At 47.1% G+C, this 24,025-nt stretch overlaps 1 protein-coding gene across 2 annotated transcripts in view; it reads left to right on the forward strand.

The window, feature by feature from the left end:
- The window catches only part of klf8 (Kruppel like factor 8), a 53,802-nt gene that overhangs the window by 9,308 nt on the left and 20,469 nt on the right, over positions 1-24,025 (forward strand). For both annotated transcript variants that reach the window (XM_070982230.1, XM_070982232.1), the window contains exon 2: positions 18,690-19,010. In XM_070982230.1, the coding sequence (XP_070838331.1) occupies positions 18,690-19,010 (321 nt within the window). The remainder of the gene's footprint in view (positions 1-18,689; positions 19,011-24,025) is intronic.

Consider the following 24,025-nt stretch of genomic DNA (forward strand, 5'->3'; position numbering starts at 1 on the left):
TGCCGTCGATGCTTTTGACATAAACACTGTCAAATGTGAATAGACTTAAAAATTGTGCAAACTCCAAACTTCACTTTTTTAGCCATCGCAGTCACAGAGATAAAATTAAAGCTGCAGTGATTAATGGACATGCACAGTCCAGTGATGTGCACGTATTAAGATCTGAGGCCAACATCAGGCCTCCACACAACTCTAGATATCAAGTGGGAGTGCTGGAGGCACATGGCAGCGAAGGTGTGGCAGAGCTCAGACAGCCAGCCTGCGCACACTGCAGCAGTGAAAGCTTGTGGCTTCACCATTTGGCCCATGAAAACACGCTAAATTTGATTTGGTTTGAAGTACGCTGCCAATTCAGTCTGACTCGGCTTGGCTGGAATTAAGCTGTAAACAAGCATCAAACTGGCAACTGTTTGTGAATAATAACACGCCCGAACTGCCTGCGTCTCTTTTTCTTTCCGTCTGTCGAACCCCCCAACACGACAAGAGGAGTCAAAGAGGTGGAAATACCGAGGCGGAGAGGAAAGCGTGGAAGGTGGTGGTGGAGTCGGAATAAACCCTCCGCGAGCTTGTTTACACGCGTACCGAGCTCCTTGAAGCAGCTTGGCCGGCCCGGTAGCCATCTGTGTTGACTATACATTGAAGTGACAGTTTAACTCTGCCGTCTTAATGTGCTAATCTGTCATCCGTGTATGTTTGGTGATTGTGGCAACATCTCGGCTCTCCAGCTCTCCGTCTGTTTATTCCAAAGACACTGGAAACCCATCAGTTCCTGGAGTTTATATGTGAGTGCCTTGAGGTTGAAGGTAGAATTTATCCTTATATTCTTAATGTGGGACACAAAAAGAGCTTAATTTGGGATAAATGTAAAATCTAAAATGTCAAAAAATCATTTAAAGTTTATTTTTGAGGGTTTAGAGCGTCACTAAAAATACAAGAGAACAAACATCAAATTAAAAGGGATGAAATGCGCCTTAATATAGATTTGGCTCAGCCTCTGACCAAGCTTCACTGTAAAAGCTTGGATCGAAAGCTTTTATTCTGAAAATGCCACAGGAAGTGAAAGTTTTACATGAACAGCTCCATTTAAAGCACCTTTTCCTCCTTTTTTGTATTTTAGGAGGTCAGCTAAGCAGCCAAACTGGATTTTCCCCCCACATGTCGCCCTAAAACTACCCAAACACTGTGAACACATTAACAGTTTATTAATTTGAAAATCTGACAGATTTTCCTTGGTCGGCCTGATGGCGTGGACAGAAAAACGAATCGTTTCGTTGGTGAGCTCACTCACACGTGTGAAGCGGGACTTATTTATGCATCGCTCTGTGATTGAGCTGGCAGTGACTCAGTGTTTTTCTGACTGTCTCATAAAACTTAAAAGGCTTCGTTTGGGTTTTGGAAAGTCTTTCTTCACTTCTCCCCCTCCTCCTCCTCCTCGTCTCTGTTGGGTCACGGTCTCTCGGTCTCGGGTCCAGCATCGGCATCATGACTGTTAACAGGCTCTCCATGGAGGGAGAGATTAGATTAAGTCCTGGCTGACCTGCTGGCTCATTCACTCGCTCGCTTTTTGACCATTTTATTGACTTGTTGGCTGTTATTTACCGGCTGTTCAGCAGTTTGTTTAGCCGACTTGTTAAATGTCGCTCGCCGGCTTGCTCTCTCGTCCAGTGGCTGAGTAACTGGTTTACTGGCCGACTGTGTGTGAAAGCGCACTTAAACACTGAAATTCCATGCATGGCGAGCCACATATTCATAGCAGAGTGTCGGTCACGGTGTTTACCTCCCAGTCAACACATGACCCTCCACCCACAGCTGTCTTTACACACATTTCTTTGGATTTTCATTCGCTGACGTTCAGTCTTTGAGATTTCTGGCTTCAGCACAAGAGAGGTGAAGCTTGTCCTCAGTCAGCTCCTGTAATATGGACTGCTTTTTATTTGTCACATTGTGTTTTATGTTTTACAGTCTCCCAGCATTTTGAGGGGTTGTTAATTGAAAATAAAACTTTATTTCATTTGGTCCGTTGACATGTCAGTCTTTGTCTAGTTAAATTTTGTGGTTTAGCAGTGATGTGTGTAATCTAAGTGTCTTCTGTGTCATATATATACTTGGCTGGTGAGCTTGTTTGCTAGCTCACTTACTGCTCTGCTGCTAGCTGACAGGCTAATGGGCTAGCTGGTTTGCAGGGTGTTGGCTTGTGCCAGGCCTGTTAATGGAGCCCGGTGTGGCCGGAGAAGCATGGCCCTGCAGATCAAGTGGAACCAATACTTAAAAACAATCATTAACGACAAAGTCAGATGGATTGATTATTAGAAACGGCTAAGAAAGCAGCGTTCTGTTAAACCTTCCTCACCTCTACCCTTTGAACGAGTTATAACAGCCAGAGTTTAGAGGTCTGCGCTCTGTTAGCGAAGGGAAAGGAGAGGAGCTTTGGTACTGGATGTTCAAGGGAGAGGAAGTGTGTGTGTGCGTGTGTGTGCGTGAGGGTTCATTATTGGAGGGTTCAGTGTGGCTGAATGTGTGCTTCTGGTGGGAATGTGTGACTGAATTATGTGAATGAGTGTGTGTGGGGTGGTGAGGGGTGGGCCCTGTCGAACGTGTGTGTGTGTGTTTGCATGCGCACACACATTCCCTGGTGAATGTTTGCTGCATGCTCGTGTTGACATGTGTGTGTGTGCGTGTGCGTGCATGTGTGTGTTTTTCTCCCGTGTGTGTTTGTGCGAGGATATTGGCCGTGTCACCTCAGATTAGGCCATGATGCGGTGGTGGTGGTGGTGGTGGTGGTGGTGGAGAGTGACCCCCTACCAACCACACCACAGTCATTAACGGGGGAAAGAATCCCGTCGCCATGGAAACCGCGGCCACGCTGCCAAAACGGCCACAATGAAAAGAAAAGGGGACGTGGGAGGGGAGAAGGGGGGAGGAGGGAGGGAGGGAGGGAGTGAAGGAAGAGGAGGAGGAGGAGGAGGAGGAAGGTGGTGAAGGGGGGTTGGGTGGAGGCTGAGGTGGAGAGGGTGTGTCTGAAATTGTGTGTGTGCGGTGGGAGATGGAGGCAGTGGGAAATGATAGAGAGCAGAGATGATGATGGGGGAGAGAGAGATGATCAGATAATCAGGTTGTAGTTTCTCAGATGAACGCACACACGCACATGCACACACACACGCACACACACACACACACACACACACACACACACACACACACACACACACACACACACACGGAGCATGCTCAGTGGTGCACTGCTATCAGTTAACTACACTTCCAATAATGCACAGCCTTAACTGTGAAGGGAGGAAATTGATTTCCGCTCACACGGCGACAAAAGCAGTTATCAGGGTCAAAGGTAGCAGTAGAAAGAGGGAAACTTTCACTTTGTCATTCAAACGTTTTACACACTCACCACCATCATCCCACTTTCTGTTTGTACAATATAATCTTATATCTCCATCTTTTAGAAGTCTCCGTGTTTGTTTTTACACCAGTGGAGCCACTGGAGATCGAGCTGGAAGTGAAAACAGGGTTAAAGGTGGTCGAGGTCAGCTTATCGTTATCACATGACCTCATCGTCACATGACCGCTCGCTCGCAGGTCTCTCCTGGAAAGAGATCGTTTGTATTTAGCTTTTATGTGTCTCCTCAAACCGTAGGCTGGATCATGCAGACAGGAGTCACAGTCCATATACTGGGAGTGGTGATCTAATATTTTGCCCCACCAAAGTCCCAGGAATCCTCCTCTGCAACGCTGCTGTCAACAAAAGAGTCCCGAGACAGATAGGCCAGCGAGGAGCGCTGGGTGGCGCGTCTCCTTCTGTGAGTCACTCATGACAACATTTGTTTGGAGTGAGGAAAGTGAAAGCATTACATTTGTTCAGTGAGAGCTTTTCTGTTTTCAAGACGTTACTCTGCACTTTCATAGCAGCAGGAGAAAAACAGCATGCGTCCGTTTGCTGCTTTGTGAAATTATAAAGGAGCTTAAACGCATCGCTTTCAGGACCCTGCATGAAGAAAGCTCATGCATGCAGACAGACAGGCACATGAACTCTAAGGTGGCACTGATGCGGTTGTTTTGTAGTGCAGTGCCTTGAGTTCATCTCTCAAACTTAAAGAACTACAGCGCTTTTTTTAAGTTTGTTGAAGGAAGTGATGGCGTGGGGTGTTCCAGTGTGGTAAAGGGTTTCGCTCTGTGGTGGGAGATCGGCTGATTGACTACAGCGGGGGGGGGGGGGGGGGGGGGGGTTTCGTTCCACCACCGCAGGGTCAAAACAGAAAAGAGCCTCGACCGAGATGGGTGACTGCAGATCTGCAGGGTGACGGGGCGGCAGCGTCCGCCGCGGTTTGACGGCGGCTTGGAGGTGGAAGTCCCCTTCACTGCCCTGCAGTGTCGCACCAGAGTCTGCAGCCGTCTGCAGAGGTCTGCTGGCAGCAGGAGCTGCAGAAGTCCAGGTGGGAAATGACACCTGGATCAGCACTTTGTGGTTTTGTCAGTGTTGATGGACTTTGGGAATCCTCACAGGATCAGTTTTATCCAAGTGTTGAGTATGCAAGGTGTCACGCACCTGCTGACCCGGTCTGAAACCAGTTTCCTGTGTGTCACGTGTGAAAGTCACTTCTCAAACTGTGAGTCACTCGGACAGGCTGGAAACCTCCTGTTTGGAGCTGTGAATTGAAAGGCTGTGATTTGATTCTGCTCATCTAATGTGCATTAAAACCACTTATAATAACATCAATCGAAACACACAATTTTGGCCAAAAAAACTTCTGATCTGTTCCAAAACAGACACAGGGAAAATCTACACAACATGATTTGCGCCTGATTTTCAGAAAGCCCAAAAGGCGCTGAGGAAAAGTTTGAAATAGACCTGAGGATATTTATACCAGATCCAAAATGTTTGACCTGAATAGTCACGAGCAGAGAGGGAAGACCAGCAGCTCCACCAAACAGCTGTGGCTGAAAACAGGAGCAAAATGTGACATTTTAACCTGCGCTACACCTGAAGGAAACACCTTAGATCAGAAAAACTGAATGTTTTTCTCCAGTAATGCAGCTTGGACCTGCACACGTTTACAGCTTATATACACAGACCTGAGCTGAAGAACAGGACCCTGAAGGCCTCGTATGCTTTAAGGTGTTCGCGGGATCAGCTGACAACATGTGACCAGGAATAAACGCGTTATTGGGCAACAGATCAGAATAAACCCGGTTTAATTTAGACTCAGCCTGACTCGAATCCCAGGTTTGGTCTCAGACAAGAAGCCCAGTGAAGACCTTTACTGTGGACCCTGCTGTCCAGCCTTCTGGTCCTGGTGATGTCCCTTAAATCTTAAATGCGTCCTCAAAAAACAGCCAAAACCAGTAATAATAATAAGAAACCAGTTGAGTCAGAAGGAGGTGGAGCGGCTCTCGGTCTCTTCCTGATAAAGTCCGCCTGATGGACGGGGGACGTGTGTTTCTGCTGTTTGTCCCACAAAGTAAATCGTGTGAATGTTGTCTGCACACGCTCGTGTTTGAGGTTAATTCTCGTCTATAAGAGCTTTGAGTTCAGTGTGAGCTGAGGAGAAGTGCTCTGACCACAGTTAGTGGTTTGGGCATCTGTGTGTGTGTGTTTGTGTCTGTGTGTGTGTGTAGGTTGGGTTAAAATGTATTTAACTTCGTGCACTAACTCTGTCTGGTGTGTTTGTGTGGATAAGAGGGTGTGTAGGGAAGCGGTGGCCGGCTTTGCGTCAACAGGGTGTGGCGTGATAACAGCCAGGCAGCTCTCTCTCTCTGCCAGCCAGATGGAGACACACCCAGTGCTTCTCTGCATGTATACAGTGTGTGTGCGCGTGTGTGTGTGTGGGTGTGTATTTTGACCTGCATTTTAAGGACTCACAAAACAATAGCACGTCCCTGCGCTGACGTAGACAAAATAATGTAAACACATCATAGAGGAGGTCTGAAGTCACCGCATCGCAGTTACAAACACTCCCACAGAGACGGGTCGTGTTTGGCCGGCGGCCAGCGAGCAGCATCTGTCGGCCATAAAAGAGCCAATCAGCAGCAGCGTGAGTCAACCGGCCGAGCTCCAGAAGAGGCCAAGTGATCTGAGTCTGAACAGCAAGAACAAAAAATCCAGTGTGTCAACGTGGGAACGGTCCGGAAAATCACGGTAACATCTGGCGAAGGCAGACGCACAAAGAGCAGCAGTGAGCACGGACAACGGGGGCGTTGACCGACCACGTGTTAGCAGGAACATGCAAAGAATGAGCACCTTCTGCAGCTCTTCACCCTCCTTTAAGCTCTGGTTTGGCCTCCTCCACCTCCTTTAGCTGCAGGATGTTCCACTACGTTCTGGAGCGCACAGCAGTAAAACCAAGACGATGAGCTTTAGCTTTAGCTTTAGCTTGTTGATACAAACAATTTAAAACTCATAAGTCTGAAAATGAAGGGTGAAAACAATAAAACAAAACGAATAAAACAGTTGTTAATCTTAGATGTACAGAAGCATGTGGAGCCTTTGCAGGGATGATTAAAACAGCCAACCTCGAACGACCGATCTGTGGCTCAGCGTCTGCGTTAGAGGTTACTCCAGGAACCTGCCGATGAACCAGCGTTACAGGATTCCTCAGCGATTCCCACCTCGCCTCAGTCACATTCCCCGCGGCGCAGAAAACTCCCTGCAGCGCTTTTCCTTAATTAAGTTAGTTAATGACACGAAGCTTTTGGCGCAGGTGTCCAACGGCCATTGGAGGTCGGCTTCGGTGGAAAGTGATGCTGTGACGGCTTCTGGTGAGACGACATTAAGGGTCGATTTGAGAGTTGTGGCTGTGCTCGAAGTGTTTGCATTCAAAGGGGAAAATAAAGCAAAAGGAAAATTTTGATTGGTTGTGATGTCCTGTGACATCAGAGTCGACTTCCTGACACATCTGTCTGCGTCTTCCTGTTCCGGCTTTGCTAACTTTTCTTCGGCTGGAGAGCCAGTGTTGTGCAACAGCAGTGACCTTTGACCCTGAGGCCGGTAAACATCTCTGGCCGGTCATTGTTGACCCGTCCCTCCTGACGGGCAGACGTCTGCTGTTGTTTTTGACTTTCTTTACACTTCGGTCCAAGTTAGATAAGGGGTGTGTGTGTGCGTGTGTGTGTTCACGAAACATTTGTCACATTGATGGTGCGAAACTTGCTGGAGATGCTAGGTTTTTATCTTACAGTCATCATGAAAAGTTAATGATATGGTGGCCGGCTGCTGCACATGAACTCACAGTGAAAATGACCAAACTCGTGTTTATTCCCGTCGTCGTCTCAGACGTCGAATCAGACTGAGAATTTGTTGTAATTCTGCTAAATTCACATTAAATATGCTGATTTTGGAAAGACTAGGATTCCATATAATCTACATTTCTGCTGTTATGACTCAGTTTTCCCTCTTAAGGCTCTCTGACAGACGTTACGGTAAGTTATGCTTTGGGTTGGCTGGTTTTCACTGTGACACAGTCGCAGTCAGGACGCCACTTTGGCCCTTTTTGACCTCATCTTCCTCAGAAGTCGTCACAGAACCTTCTTCTGCACTTCAAAGTCCTTCCTGCGTTCCCGCTGCGACGCGTTCAGACAAACATTCTTCATATTTGTGATGTGTGAAATTCAGCCGTGTGTGTCCGAGTGTGGCCGCTGCCTGAATGATGATGAGTTTCATCTGTTGCTATTTGTAAAATGGGAAGGAAGTAAAAAGTTAGTTTCACTGTTTCTTTTTTTAAAACAATACCAGAAGTTACATTTTTGTAAAGTTTTTCAGCTCTTGTAAGATTCAGTCCGCTCAGCACGTCTTATCTCTGTTTGGGTTTCTCGTGTTTGTCCAGCGAGCGTCGGAGCAGCTCCGGCCTCGACCTGTCCTCCCAGGAGGACCCTGTCCCTTTAAGAGGCAGTGGTCCGTCCTCGGCTGGAGGAGGGGTCGGGGGGGTGAAACCGTCAGGGAGTGGCTGGGGACGGAGATAAGTTTGAGGCATGGCCGTACAGCTGCGTGCATGTGATGATGTAACACCACAGCGTCATGTGATCACCTCTTTTGCTTTCTGATAACTCTAATTGAGTAATTGGTTTTTATGACCAACATGTTGCGGTGATGAAGAGGATACTGAGACGTGACAGTGAAGGGTTGTGAGGAGGTTATGAAGAGGAGAGAGTCGTTTGAGTTAGAGGAGGAGGAGGAGGAGGAGGAGGAGGAGGAAGAGGAAGAGTTATGCTTGTAAGGTCACAGCTGTGTGAGAGAGGGTGAGAAAAGTTGCACTCCTCTTGTCTCTCTTGTCTCTCCACCATTGTGTTTTTCACTTTACACTCCACCTTCCCCTCGCTCCTCCCTTCTCCTCCTCGCTCCTTTTCCTCTCCTCTCCTCTCAGAGTTTTGCTCCCCTCTTGCAGGACAGCACAGTGATGGCGCTGCTTGGCACCGTGAGCCTCGGGCCACGGCAGCATGGCGAGCAGCGGCTGAGGGTGAATGAATGCATGAGCGTCACAGTGTTGTCCAAAGACGTCCGTTCAGCAGGAATGTGTTCGGATGTTCAGACTTCAGGACTGCTTACAAGTTTGCAGCCTCCTCATTCATTTCAAAGAGAACAAGAAGTTCTTAATATTTCTTGTCAGAAAGTCAGAGATGTCCTGATCTGGGTTCAGTTTGGATCCTTTAGTGATCCCCTGAACTCTCCTTCACAGCACCATGTGGTTCATGTTTGCAGGTTTTTGGTGGCATGGCCCTTCAGCTCCAAACCAGGCTGCACCAAACACCCAGCTGCCTGTCACTTATTAACCAAGACACACACACACACACACACACACACACACACACACACACACACACACACACACACACACACACACACACACCCTTATCTTAACCTTAACCAAAGTCTTCTCCCAAAAAATGTAATGATTTATGTACTGGGGACTTTGTCCCCATAATGGACAAAAATGTGACCATGTAAACAGTCTCCACAATGTGCGTAATACACAGACACACACAGACACACAGACACACACACACACACACACACACACACACACACACACACAGAGCAACAGAAAGTAACGGAGGTAAAGAGGAGGAAGAAAAATGAGAGAGGGGAGGAGAGGGTGAGCAAAGAGAGGGTGTGTGTGTGTGTGGCTGTATGTGTGTGTGTGTGTGTGTGTGTGTGTGTGTGTGTGTGTGTGTGTGTGTGTGTGTGTGTGTGTGTGTGTGTGTCTATATAAAGGAAGTGCAGGCCAAAAGCTTCTGACCCTTAAACACACACACACACACACACACACACACACTGACATTGAGTTTTCCTTCATTTTCCTTCGAAGCCTCCTTCCCTAAAGGGGGTCCTCCTGCTTCTCAGGGCCGAGGCTGTAAGGGGAGGAGCGTGTGTGTGTGTGTGTGTGTGTGTGTGTGTGTGTGTGTGTGTGTGTGAGTGAGGGACTCCAGTTACATGAGTTGTGCAATGTTTGGACCCTGGAGCCCAATGGGAACTGGCCTCACTGCCCTCTCCTAACTGATCTGCTCCACCTTCTCTTCTTCTCTTCTCTATTTTCATTACAGCTTCTTATTAAATGTGAATTACTTACAGGTAAACCCATCAGGGACTACAGGTGATAGACACTTCATTGGCCAGTTTCCCCAACCTTCCTGACCTGCACTTGAACTGGGCTTGTCTGTAAATCGACGACCTTTCCTCAAGTGTATTTTTCTCTTTCCCATCGATAGAGTTACTCCAAAAAGGGCCGTACCGCTTTTATTTTTGTGCCGATCATGTGTGCCAAACGCCAAAACAAAGCCTTTTAATTGGAATCAACAGTAACAGCCCTCAGGAGCAGCTAATAAATGAAGCCACTTGGAGTTTGGAGTGACTTTGTGCTCCCATTGCTGGTCAATCTGTAACCAACCCGGGTCTCCTGCCGCACCTTGGCTTTGTCCCTTTACTTCCCTCCCTCCTCTGAAATGTGTCCAAATAATCCCGATTAAAGATGCCATAAAATCTGTAAAGATGCATAACCTCGTCCCATTAAAGCCGAACCTGAGCTTCAACTGCTTTTGCATTCAGCGCGCTGACAAATGACTGTTTTATATCTGAGCGCTATCGACGGCGTGTCGGGAGGATGTCAGACGGCGCTTTGAACTGAGATTGAACCCACAGCAGTATGAGCCATCATGGGGAGAAAAACCTCCTGCCTGTCCTTTTATTTTGGTCGTTTCTCTCCCTCTTCTCATGCTGATTGTGATCTTAGTTACATCAAGTGACAGTAAACCCCAAAGTGAAGCTGCTGCTGCTGCATTGTTAAATAATAGTACTATTAAAGGCAACTGAGTCTGAAGGGGGACAGAAACGGAAAACTGGAGCCAGACGGAGCCAAATTATCTTCATCTGCACTTCTGATGAAAAAGACTGAATGTTGTGTGTGTGTGTGTGTGTGTGTGTGTGTGTGTGTGTGTGTGTGTGTGTGTGTGTGTGTGTGTGTGTGTGTGTGTGTGTGTGTGTGTGTGTGTGTGTGTGTGTGTGTGTGTGTGTGTGTGTGTGTGTGTGCTGCTTGGGAAAATTGCTACATGTGCGTTCATGGGTGTGGGCATAACCAGACGTGAACCGCGTGCGTGTGCATATGTGTGTGTGCGTGTGGACCCCGTGGGGGCGCGAACAGAGTGTGGCTGACTCGGGCAATCCCCCTACCCCCACCCAAAACACGCACGCGCGCACACACACACACGCTCAGGGCCGAGGGGGTTTGGAGGGAGGCAGCAGTGACAGGGAGGAGAGCGCTGACCCAGATAGTGTCTCTGTCCCACCCTCTCTCTCTCACACACTGTAAGAAATAAGCTCAGCTCGTGCTTTTACTCCACAGTGTGATAGTGCGTCTAAATATGGCTGCTGCAAACATTTCAGATTTTCTTTATCTACTAAATTGCAAGTTCCCAGAGTTTTTCTCTCCCAGAGACAAATCTTAAAGCGCCTGCTGGATGTTTTAGTGCAAATGGAGAAAATGGAGATTCTGCAAAAGTCACCTCTAACTCTGTTAGTGTCTGATTTTAAAGGTCAGTGCAGCCGATCACACATCACAGCAGCTGCCACATCGCTCTATTTATCTTTGTTTTTGAGATGCGATTAAAAGACTGTTTGACGCTTTCTTGTCTGATGAAAGAATTAGAGCTAAATTATGATTTTGGATGCAGTTGAGGTGATCAGAGAGCAGGAAATGACAGAACAGAGGTGTAACCGGCTGAAACCGGGCACTCGTTTCCAGATGTCAGCTGCGATGTGCTGTTTTGTTCTTTGCAAACTGAGATTTAGCTGTTTCTCTGTTGTTCGGGTGTTTGACTGTGAGCAGAGGTCTTTCTGGAAACAATTCATGGTCCATGTCGCAGCAGAAGGTTGCAGCAAAAGCAGGAACATCATTTCTGGAAAGATTATCTGAACGCGCTTACATCATTCTTTGCAGTTTAAGACAACATAATGCAAGAACTATGACTGGCGTAAATAATTGCATAAATGTTATTTTATTGAAAAATCCTCCTTTCTCTGGCTGTCACTAAAGACAGAGCCACAGGTGAGAAGAAGAGCCACAAACCTGAGCCTGCTGTTAACCTTTATTTTTACGAGTGTATGAATACTAAGTAGAAATGTTTGTCATTTTTTTTGCTGTAAGCTCATCCAGCCCCCCTCCTGTCAGGTCTCCGTCATCTCTGTCTTCTCTGCTTTCACCGTTTCACATCAGACAAATAGAGATGTTTGTTTCCGTGGAGGCGCTTTGGTGAGGGGACATGAATGGAAACTGTCCTCGGACACCTGCAACGTGACTCCTCTCCTCAGCTGCCTCCGGCTCGGCAGTAACAGGCCGGGTGTGAGTGTGTGGGACCGTATGAGGATGAAGCCGAGTGTTCAGTTCACGCTCAGTCAGCCTTCACCGGATAAAAATAGATTTTAAAAAGGTTGAGATTGGCCTTTTTGAAGCCCAGACACAGATCCCGTAGTGGACGGCTACATCGTCTTCGTCTTCATCGTGTTTGTTGTCACTGGGTGCTCGTGGTTGCTGTCAGTGAAATGAATGCAAACAAAGAGGCTCCTCCTAAAATATGTCGACCGCTGCCCTGAGTGGAACGCGCCATGACATGGGTTCCTATAATCTATAAACAAAAGCAAAAATTGAAACGCAGAAACGATCACAAAAGGAAGAATGAAATGGTTTGTGTTGTCCACCAGGGGGAGCTTTTCACCTGGTGAGACTGGCTATGTCCTGGCATGAGTGGCGTCGCCGTACTTAGCTTTACGTGTTTCCAATAAGAAGCCGCAGAAAGGAAAACAATCGTTTCAGTGTTCAAGTAAACATGTCACCTTGTTTGAATTTAGCCTGCATGGACTGAAGTTCGCATTGTAATGAGCATCTTGCGGTGATGTCACACGTATGCTAATTAGATCCAGCAACTTTTGTAATGCAATTAGATTGAACGCAACGTGAACTGTAGCCTCGCTTTAATTTGAACTCCTGTGCGTTAGCAGCCTGTGTTTGTTCACCTCAAACAGCCAGCGTATCGACTGTGCAGATGTTAGCTATCGCTAGCTATGAAGGTTCACACCTTCTGTGTTTCTTCACTTTACTCGTAAAGTGGATTCACGCAGCTTCGGCATGATCCAAAATGTTTTGCGTTAGCTCGTGTGGATGCATCTTTGCTTCAATCTGCGCCGCTTATAGTGAGTTAGCATCGGCTGGTGTCCGCTCATGTCTTTGCTCTGACTTCATATGCGTTCAAGCCAGCTTTAAAATTTGCTTCCCAGCCGGTCTGAAGCCCCTCAGAGCCGACTTCAGCTATTTTCTTTCAACAACAATCAGGAACCCTGGATCTTAGCTCGCTGTCGACTGGCTTTGTTATTATTTGTTTACTCTGTTGGAACTAAACGCTTCCTCGACACCGTGTCCATGAAAGAGTCCCATGTCCGTCTGCCTGTTTCCAGTCCTCCTTGTCCCTCTCTACCCCCATACCGACTTCCTGTGGTGGGATCAGAGGCTGACGGGGTCACACCCACCCCACCCTTTTTATTCCTGGAACTCCACAGTGGGACCCCTCCTCCGGGGGGAAGCACACACTCACGTACTCTTGTCACTCCTCATTTACACACACATAACATGCGCATACACTCACACAGTCCCTCACCATCAGTGCTCGTTAGCGCTGCTCCTTCCACACACACACACACACACAGAGGCACACACACACACACACACACACACACACACACACACACACACACACACACACACACACACACACACACACACACTCACACCTCCTGGCCCCCTCACTTTACTCCTTCCCCTTGACTGCCTTGTCAACCAGCAGATGTGGATCAAGCCGGATTTGCAAAAGATTCCCGGTGTTTGCTTCACTCTGTCCGGGGTGGTGGAATGGGTGTGGTTTGTGTGCTGAAGCACAGCTCCACAAAGTTCAGACGACTTAAAATTTCAATTTAGTGTGTTTTTTCTGTGATTTACTGCTTACGTGGCTCCGTCTGAACTCCACCTAGCTGGAGCTCCAGATAAGGTTAAAACAAACGCTGAGGAATTATTTGGAAATCCTGTTCGATCCACGTCTGGCTGCAGCGTTTCAGTCTTCCAATCCAAAATATTTTGAGCGGATTTATTCTGGACTCTGCACAAGATACTCACAAGTCATAAAAGTGCTCAGAGAAGTAAGCAGAATTTCAGGCCGTGGACCTGATCACATATTCAGTTTTAACTCTGAAATTGTTGCTGCATAAGGAAACAGAAACAACAGTTGGAGTACATTTAGGCTAATAACTATAATCATGAATTAATGTTTGCATAAGTTAATTTGTACATGACATAAAACATGAGAGTTGGTAGTTTGCTCATTAGCAACCTGAAATTATTCCGCACATGTTCAGGAAATATTTGACTTCTGGGAGGGCGAGCTGCTGAACAGTAGCTTGGGAGCGCTAACTGCTAACATGCTAGCCTGCTGGGAACATGCTAATGCTAGTCACACCTTCTAACACCTAATGCGGCATTTAACATCACCTGTGTTGTTGCTCACAGGGTTGAACTCTCCATGCTAGCATGCTTGCTAACAGTCAGCTGTTTGCAAACTAAAGGGACAGTAAGCAGCAGTTTATAAAAAGATCTATTTGCAGAACTGGATGGTGACACAAGGCTAGCATGTTAGCTTCCTCCATTTAGACTCAGCACGGTCAAGGTGGCTTTTTATAAGGCTCAAATTGAGGGATGAAAGGCAGCTACATCTTAAAATGCTTTAAAAGCTCTTGTGGTTTACGACGAGTCCTACAGTGACACTTTTCTGACGTCAGGAAAAAAATGCATCAGAACAGGTTCTGGTGGAAATTTCAGCGAAGAGTTGGAACTGAGGGAATGTGCTTGACTTAAAGCCTCCGGTGGAGTTTTGCCCTTCAGCTGCGCCCCTCCGCAGCCTTCAGCTCTCTGCAGCAGACAAAAACAAATCCTCCTTCCCCAAGACTGTCTGATGCTCACCTAAAAAAGTCAACAACGGCGCTTTCACAACTGACAGAAGACCTTCGTATCACGCCTGGCAGACAAGCGCCGGATTTGATTTATTAGGAAATTCTGTTTTTCATTTGTGAAAACCACCCTCTGAAATGTTGGTATGAGGAAAACAGAGAAAGCAGAATGTGATTTAGCGCAGCGAAGTGAGATAAAGGAGCTGTTACGGCTTGATGAGACTTCGCAGAAAGAAGGCGATGAAGTTCATTCAGGTTTGATTGTTGATGGAAACCATTTTTATTCATGCTGCCACTGCGGAGTAAGACCGGTAAGACGTGGCCGATGGCTGAAGAGGGTTAAAAACATCAAGTATCTGAAGATAACAGACAAAGGAGCATTTACTGGAGCGCCCTTCAAAGTCCGGATGGTTAATTCACAAACTCTTCTTCACTGTTGCATCTACAATTTACACGTAGTTAAATGTGTAACAGGAGCTTTGCACGGTCTTTTTCCTGCACTCCTGCTTTATATCAACAGCCAGACAGGAAGTTCTTCCTCTTTTACATGAAGTAAAAGTACTTCCTAACAACAGGAAATCCACACATAGTATAAGTATAAAACGAATCAAAAGTTGCACTCCTCACTTGGAGTGTAATCGGTCTTGTAGCTGCAGTGCATTGTGGTCCATTTCCTGCTGCTGTTGTTGTAGACTCTCACACGGATCTCTTCCTGTGCGATTGTTGAATGTGCAGTAATGGCGGCCTAAAGGTAGCGGTGTTGGAAATCACTTAGAAGAATAAAAGACTTGTCCGGAGACTCGTGGAAATAAAGCGAGGTGCTTTCAGGCGCTCCATGGAGGCTGTGTGGTGTCATTTCAGAGCCTGGCTCTGTGCTGGTGGCCGGTTGGGGGGGAAGGTGTGACATCAAGCTGCCTTTACCTTTGTTTGGAGACACAGAGGGGGCTCTGTCCCGTCACAATGGGACTGAGAGACCAGTGTGATCCTGTGTGTGTGTGTGTGTGTGTGTGTGTGTGTGTGTGTGTGTGGGAGGGGTATTGCTTGCAGCCACACCCAGGCTGATTGACTGAGGCCACACCTCGCTGTGGAATCCACTGCAGCCGGGTCACATGCCAGCCTGCTGCACCCCGCCGCCGAGCCTCAGCGCGCGGTCCCGGGCTGAGCGAAAACACAGCAAGCAAATAAACAAAAATCACTGGTGAACGTCCAGCGATTATTTTTAAACTGACCTGGATTTTTCTTCACTGCATGAAGAAAGGCAGAAATTCAGCTCTGCAGCGATGTTCAGATCCAGTTGTCGAACCAGCAGACACGCTTGACGAATGTTTTTTAGGAGCGCCAGACGCTCGCAGTTGACGTATCGACTTTACGCTGTGGAACAAAATGTGAAACCCTCAGATTATCGGTATGTTATCCGCAGACGTCGCTCATGAATCAACAGCTGCGTGCGGGTGAAAGAAGACATTTTATTACTGTGACCTCATGCTACTACTCCTTTTCTAACTATGTATAACCTTTCGGTACTTTCCCTTTGAACTCCCTGAAAGACAACACACCGGCAGCTCATTACGTGCAGTAAAATCCTCTCATTCATTGTTTTGTTTGCTCGGCGTCTTGATACATCAACACTCCATCCTGGCTACCGAACCATGACTGCTTATTCTGCAGGTGCCATGCGTGCAGCGTTTGGCGCGCATCCATCCTCATTGTTTGGTAATGCGTCGGTTGGCGTGCATCAGATGACACAACGCTCAGCCGCCGTGTGTTGTACTGTACTCCTCCTGCACTGCTTTTGTACTTCTTTATCATTCTGCTGCCATTTCTGAACTCAAACGGAAAGTACAGGAAGTAAATTTACTGTGCTGTACTGAATACAGCGTTGCTCTGCTTCACTTGAGTCTGATCCAAATTAAGCTTTTTCTCTGCTACAACAACAACAACAACAACATGTGATGGATTTCACAAGCAAAACTAATGATGCATTGCTTAAAGTGAATCTATCCAACACTGTGCAGGAGTGAGACCCACCTGAAGCAGGTTTGAAATGCTTCTTATGCTGACAGACGACACAAACTACTTCAATAAATAGAGTCTCTGTTCATTTAGATGATCTAAATACACAGTAATCGGCATCAGTATTAATATTTAAAGGATATGGATGGTAACGCCCCTCATCTTCACGTACGCAGCGCTACATTTCCCATTATAGGTAGGGGGTTGTACAGCAGACAGGAAGTAGAGAACTCATTTATGTATTTGAGCACTGTGAGAAAGGCTTCACACCCGTTCTGTCACTTCCTGTTTAAAGCTCACCTACACACGATGGCACAATCAATACAAAAATCCACGCCGGGCCAGCCGTCGATCGCTTGGTGGTCAGCCAGGTCGGGGTCACCTTCGCGGCCCGCAGGCTGAAAGAAATACAGCCCAAACGTGGAAGCGCAGATCTGCTGAAGTCAGACTTCCTCTGAAAACCACAACTCGAAAGGATTCGGCTGAAACGTGACCACATTCACATCATCAGCAGCAGCTGAGCTCAGAGAGCCAGACGAAAAAGAAAGAAGCGGAAGGGAAGTCCTCCTTTTTTTTTTTTTTTTACAACTTCCACTGCTGTAGATCAGCAGTGTTCAAACTGTGGGTCGAGACCTGCGGTGGAAATTCTCTGCTGCCGGCCGACAGGGTTTTTATTTTCTTTGCAAAGAAAAGGTCGATCATTGCACGAGCGGTAAAATGAAGAGCCAAAGCAAACATTTATACCTGAGGAGCGCCCCCTACCCAAAGGCCTGTTTTCTGTAGGTAGGGGTGCTGACTCCCGAGGGCGTGGTCCACGCTGGAGGCATCATTTGTATGTAGGTGTTAAGAGGTCTAGACATCACAATTTAAACACAAAAGGACCTGATATCCAGCTGAGAAAATGGGAGGTGGGCTGTCTCAAGTAGATGAAGTCCAAGGAACTGAAGTTACAATGACAGACCCTGCGGTGGGTCGTAGCGCAGACACAAGCGGGACGCAGGAGGACCTCAAAGTGTAGATGAGACGTCATATTTAACAGTTTGGTTGAAAGAATTCTGCAAGTTTAAATCACCTTTGTTGTTTAAGGAAATGGCTTCAGTTTTGATCATTAATTAATCATTTTTCAGGCGAAGATGCCAAACGTGAAGAATCACATTGAACTTTTAGGCAAAGTCCTTGCATCATTTCGTGTGTTTCGACGACTTTGCAAACTTTTTGTTAAGTGGACAAAAAGGCCTCTGTGGAAAAAATGCCACATTGTTTCACATCTGCCGGCGGTGTCGTCACGTTTCAGGTGATAACCGCCGGTGCACCTCGCGCTGCGTTCAGGGGAAACCTTCGGGCAGAGTCTAGAAACGTTGAGCTCTGTTTGCAGGCGCTCTCAGGGAGGAGAAGCACGTTCAAACGTCTGAGAGAGGAAGTGGACATGGAGAGAAAATGGAGACAGAGAAGAAGAGAAGGGGTGTGTGTTCTTTTACAAGTGTGTGAGCACTCCTCACACACCCCTCCTCCTCCTCCTCTCTCTCTCTCAGTGTGTGTCTCTCGCTCGGCTTCCAGAATAGGGTGTGTCCGCCTGCCTGCACTGAAAGGGAGGGAGGGGTCACTTCACGGCTACTCCTCCCTGCTCCCTCTCAGAGTCTCTGTTATTTCTCTTTCACTCTCATTCCCTCACTGGCAGCCTCAGGATTAGGCCTTTGTCTCTCTGCCTCCCCCGTCTCTCTCTCTTTGCCTTTAATTTTCTATCTTTTTTCTCACCACACTGTGTGTCTGTGTGTGTTTTCATCCCCCCTCTGTTCTGGGAGATTTTTTCAGGGGGGGTTTTCTTTAGCCTGCTTTTAGACTGGAGGTAATGCTTGTCATGTTTTTTTTTCCCCTCCAAACTCTAGCCTGTCACTTCCTGTCTTGCTTCCTGTCCTACCTGTCTTCCTCCTTCCTTTCTTACATTTTCTTTCCTCTTTTCTTGGTTCCTTCTTTTCCTCCCCCCACCCAATTTGCTCCTCATTCCCTCTTCAGATCCTCTAAATCCCCTCCTTTGACCTGGAAGTTTTAGTTCCTTCCCATTTTCTCTGCCGTACCCCTCCCCCCTCATCACCTCCTCTTCCCGTCCCTTCCTTCTGCTCTTCTTCCTGTGTTTTCCAGCAATCCCTTCTTCCTCCTCTCATGTTCTGCTTCTTCTTCTCCTCCTTCTCCACAGTGCCAGTCGACAGCTAAGCAGAAGAAGAGTGCCGCCGGCGCACAGAAGAAGCAGAGGAGCCCGGCCAAGCAGAGCGCCCTGACCCAGCAACCGCCGCCGCCGTCATCATCGCCACCGCTGCCGGTGTCCCGGGAGGAAGAGGAGGAGCCGGCGACCAGGCCTCGGCCGCCGCAGGAGGAGGGCGAGGAGGAAGCGGGCGAGGAGGAGCGAGAGGAAGTGGTGACACAGTGCGTGAAGAAGAAGGAGAAAGAAGAGGAGGAGGGCGGGACAAACATGCCCTCTATACAGATCAAACCGGAGCCAGAGGAGATGGAGTGCACGGTGAGGAGAGGAGGGGTGGATGGAGGTGATTGGTTGATTGACTGACTGGAGGAGGGTGGAGGATTGAGCAGAAGGGTTGGTGGATGGATGGATGGATGGATGGATGGATGGATGGATGGATGGATGAGTGTCAGGTGGGTCGGGGCAGGTGTGGCCGCCGCTCACGATCAGACGTGTTCGATCGGGTCGAGTTCACACGTGGGATTAAAATCAGACAGAAGCTGGAGGAGGATTTTATCTGAATACTCGCAATTATGTCGGCATCAGGAAGATTTACAAATGAGACGGCGATTAACTGAGTATTAATTTGTCAAATTATACGTCTCTGGGTTCTCCTCGAGCTCCAGGTTCAGACATCTACATTTGATGAACCATGGACATGGCAGCCATATTTAACTGGGAACACGGCGCACATGCTAAAGGCTAAATGCAGGAAGCAGGAGTGGTCAGCTGATCAGACAGGTTGTAAACAAACCTCAGCTTTCAGCTTTGACCTACCGTACTTGCTGTAGTCGTGCGCACACAGAAGAGATTATCATCCCGATATTCTGATTATCAGCTGATGATCATCGTTTCTTGAGCTTTATGTGCTGTCTTAGGCTCTTTTTAATCAGGTCTTTTTAAATCTCTCTTACCAGACCAAACAAAGCTGGGATGAAGCCGTGTTAGAGGTCGGTGTTAGTGGACAAGACGCTTCATCTGACCAGGGTTTAAGTGGGGGTTCAACCAATGAGGGGACGTTCCTCATGCAGTCTGTTTGTTCGGCTTTTTGGAAGCCTGACGAGGATCCACGGCTGAAACGTGTTGATAATGAACGAGTGCTGACAGTTTGGAGGAGCTCAAACTTTTCTCTTACTGTTGGTTTTCAAACCTGAATGCAAACGGCGTGAACGCAGGTGTCTAAACTAACTGCAGATTTAGAGTTTCTGCACAGTATTTTAGGATTATCCTCCATCGAAATCCTGCTGTTTCTTCAGCGGCGCTTGAAGATGATTGTAGAATTGTGGCATCATCTTTTAATTAGGAGACCAAACAGAAGAGAATCCGAGAGATTTACATCTCTTCACCTGCATCGTGATTTGGTGTAGATATGTCTGCTGCTACTTATCTCCTGAGCTTGTGTGCTTGTGCAAGATCTGCTGTACTTTCACGGTTTAGTAACAGCAATGAGATTGTATTTCCTTGTGTCATGTGTGGAGTTTGTATGTGAAAGTCACGTTTTTTCACTGCTAAAAATCATGTTTGGCAGCACCTCAGATCACCAAACAATCTGAGAGTTAATCAGTTGTTTCCTGAATTGAAAATCCTGCCAACAGATGGGAGTAATTCTTCAGAACCGACACTCGAGGAGTGACGTCATTTTGAGTTTGAATAGATGTTGATTTGACAGCTTTCTCCAAAATATCATGAAAGTTCAGCAGCCGCCTGAAAGCTGAAACGATGCTTTTAATTGAAACCGGAGAGATGTGAGTGACATGCTGTCATTTTCTGAGGATGCTCTTCAAAGACTTAAGATTTAAGATAAATCATCCCACTGGCAAAGCAGTGATATCACATTAGTCCCTGTTCTACTTTATCAGCAATTAGCAGGACTTTTATTTTGTAAAATTTTATTAGGTGGAGGACGTTTCCTGTGAAGACAGAGGATCTAGGGGAGGAATCGAAGGGGAAGGACGGAGTGAAATGGAAATTCTGGGCTGTGAGTTGGTGGATGGAGCTGATGATGGATGGAGATCTGTAGATGGATGGAGTGAAGGAGGTGCAGATGCAGACAGAGAGATGTATGGAGGGGTGGATCGAGCTGAGGATGATTGGATGGGGTGTTTGTGAGGAGCAGGAGGAGTTTGGTGGTAGTTGTGATGAAGGTCATGAGTGTCAGATGCTTTTAGTTTCTTCTTCTTCTTCTAAACAAACCAAACAATCAGCAGAAATCACATATTTGCTTTATCAGTCACTGATTTTTTCCCAATAATTAGTCAAAGTTTGATTAAAAATAGTGAAAACTGCCTTCTGTGGGTTTGCAGAGCCTTGGATGTTGACCTGGAATCGCTGTGTTTGTCCAAATCCTTAAGAAATTCCAGATTTTCAACAGAGTAAAGAAGCAAATTTAACAGACTTGAGACGCTAACACCAGAGACTGTTTGGATTTCAGCTTTATAAATGATGAATCCATCACACGATGAGTTTCATGTCTGCACAATGGTAGCGTCAGTGCTCAGACCAGCAGGAAATCTGTGGACGGTCCGCAGTAAGAGCTGCTGCTGGAGCGACTTTGAGCAAAACACTTAACCTCCTGCAGCTCAGGGCCAGCAGCAGCAGCAGCAGCAGCCGCCGTGGAATGACTGAAGCGGTGTGAATGTGTGAGGCAGAGAGGAGGCTCCGGCAGGCTTTTCTGCATTTAAAAGACGATGATGAGTCGCTCTGCTGTGTCGAAGTGGTGCTGGGAAAGCGAGGGAGTGGAGCAGATTGACCTGATGGACGCTGGAAACGATTGCTGGACGGATAAGGGTCATAAAACAATGAACAGGCGCTTTAATTGCTCTCACAGTGAGCTGACATTTTCAGTTTTGCATTTCGAGCGGCGGCGTTGACCTTTTGTTTGTTTTAATCCTGAGTGACTCTCAGGGAGAGCATCAGGAGAACAAGCTCCATGAGGCAAATGGTGACGAGGTCAGAGGTCACAGCGGCACCAAAGCACCCCGACAGGAGACCCTGTGAATGGTTTTGAGGAGAAAAGCTCCTCCGGAAACCGAACTCCTGCTCGGGTTTGCCTGCATGTCGGCCGAAAGCCCCAGCGGTTTCATTTCTCAGGACTGGACTATTTCGGTCAGACCGTCCGCTAATAAATTAAACTAATTTCAGGCGTCGAGCTGCATCTTTTTCCTTGTGATTTACACCAAACCAGGGAGTTCCTGTGAAGCAGGGGAGAGCCTGTATCTTTCGATCGACTCCCCTTTTTCTACGTATGACCTCAGATATACATGTCTCAGAGGATTTGGGTGGTGTAAATAAACATGAGAAAATATGCAGTTCATGCGTTTAAATCATGGCCCGACAAAGAAGTTCAGAGGATATAAAATAACACGAGCACTTCACAGAAAGAGGATTTAACTTGAAGGTATTAAGTCGCCGCTGCTGCATAATCATATTGTGTTTCATGCCAGTTCAGAGTGTGAGCCAACCTGTTCTAAACTAAATATATCTTTATTGGTTAGTTTCTGCTCGTAATGGGAGTTCCTCTTTGTAAAACCAGCCTGCATTTGGCACTTGTCACCATTTCACAGATTTGATTAGGGATTTGTTCTTCTACCTGTGCAGCTCTGCTCAAATCTGATAATCTGGTAAATTTTTGGAGCCGTTTTCGTTGCTTCCCAGACTGCAGACTTTAACAACGGAGGATCTGCGAGTGCTCGTGGACGACATCTCGGCCTGTTTTCTTCCTGAAATTACTGATAGCTGCGGCTGACAACGTTCACAGCTAAACTGTAGTTGTTGTTTTGGGCTTGTCCTGAATTAAGACGACTGTCAGTCAGTAATGACGGTTCCAGTGCCATGTTCTCAACTCATTTGTTTGCATGTTAATGGTTGATTATACCTTATGTCAACCCTCTGTCATTCAGATACTTTCTTTGTGCCTCTTGTCTTCTGAAAGGACACATGATGTTCTTGGAAAGGCTCTTCCTGATGCTTGCTCGTCACAGCTCATACTCATGTTTGTCTGCTAGCTGGTTGTAGCTTCCCATCCTGAGTAGGGGGTGCTAATTAGATATAATCATAAGTAATAAAAGCATTGGGAGTGTTAGCATGTTGCCATGGTTTAACTTACAGGTTAGCATCACAGGCATGTTGTGACACCTTTGACATTTCTGACTTACGTGTTAAGTTGAGAGGTAGGCCTGTGCATCCTGTTATAATCAGAGACTGGATGGTATAGAAGAAAGGGCGTGAGCGGTAATGATAAGTCACAGGCACGCTACGGCAGCCATTAACTCAACATACTGGGGAAGGAGGGAAGGGTGTTGTCAGCTGCAGGGGAGGATGGGTGAGGTATGACGCTGTAGGAAGTGTAAAAAAAGCGGAGGGTGGAGAGAAGATGGGGAGAGAAAAAGAACAAATTGACATCGAGGAGACAGATGAGGAAAGAGTGTAGATGGAGATAGGAGAGGTGGAGGTGGAGGTGGAGAGGGTGTGGAGGTTCAGATAAGGAAATGCTGCACTGCAGGATTATGACTGCCATCCATATTGTCCTCCTCTCTGCTGTCTTCAGTGCTCTTGTTTTGTTTTCATAACATTGTCGTCTTTGTTGGCTCTGCACGGCGGTGGCAGATGTTTTTAGTCTGTGGCCATAAAATCAATCGAGAAGGTCGATGGAGTGCAGCAGGTTTTTGAGAGATTGGCCTCAAAATTAAAACCAGCATATTCTTCCTGTGCACCATGCTAACGATTTAGCATCAGCTTTGGAGAGTGATAGGAGCGTTGCATATCCAGTATTACCTTTAGGTTATTTTTGCATGCAGGGTCTGAATCCATGTGTGGAAATCTGCTTAAAGAGAGGAATTCCTCTGTTGCTTTCCGTGCTGAAGAAAGAGGTTTTGTGACACCACTGAACCCACAATGCTAGAAATCTCCCAATCTGGGTTATTCCTAACACAGACTACACCTAGATTTGCATTTGTGATGGTGTGTGGGAATGTGGGATAGGCAGGGCCGAATCTATCAGCAGGGAGTGGCATGTTTGGGAGCGGAGATACGAGGTAAAGTTAGAGGAAAGTCACATGCAGGACAGGAAACCAGCTGTTCTCCATCCTCCGCTGACACCCTCAAACTAAAGCAGCTAACGATATGTAGAAACAGCACACAGATGGGATTTGTGTACCCTCCAATGTGGTTTTCATGTCGAAATTGTGCTCCCAGTTAACCCGATCGGGTCAAGTCAGCTTTGTTTGGATAGGAGTCTGACAAACAGGACAGACAGAGAGTGAGCTGCAGAGAGGAAAGCACAGAAAGCCAGAAAA

The sequence above is a fragment of the Chaetodon trifascialis genome, chromosome 16, assembly GCF_039877785.1.
Source record: "Chaetodon trifascialis isolate fChaTrf1 chromosome 16, fChaTrf1.hap1, whole genome shotgun sequence".
Lineage (NCBI taxonomy): Eukaryota > Metazoa > Chordata > Actinopteri > Chaetodontiformes > Chaetodontidae > Chaetodon > Chaetodon trifascialis.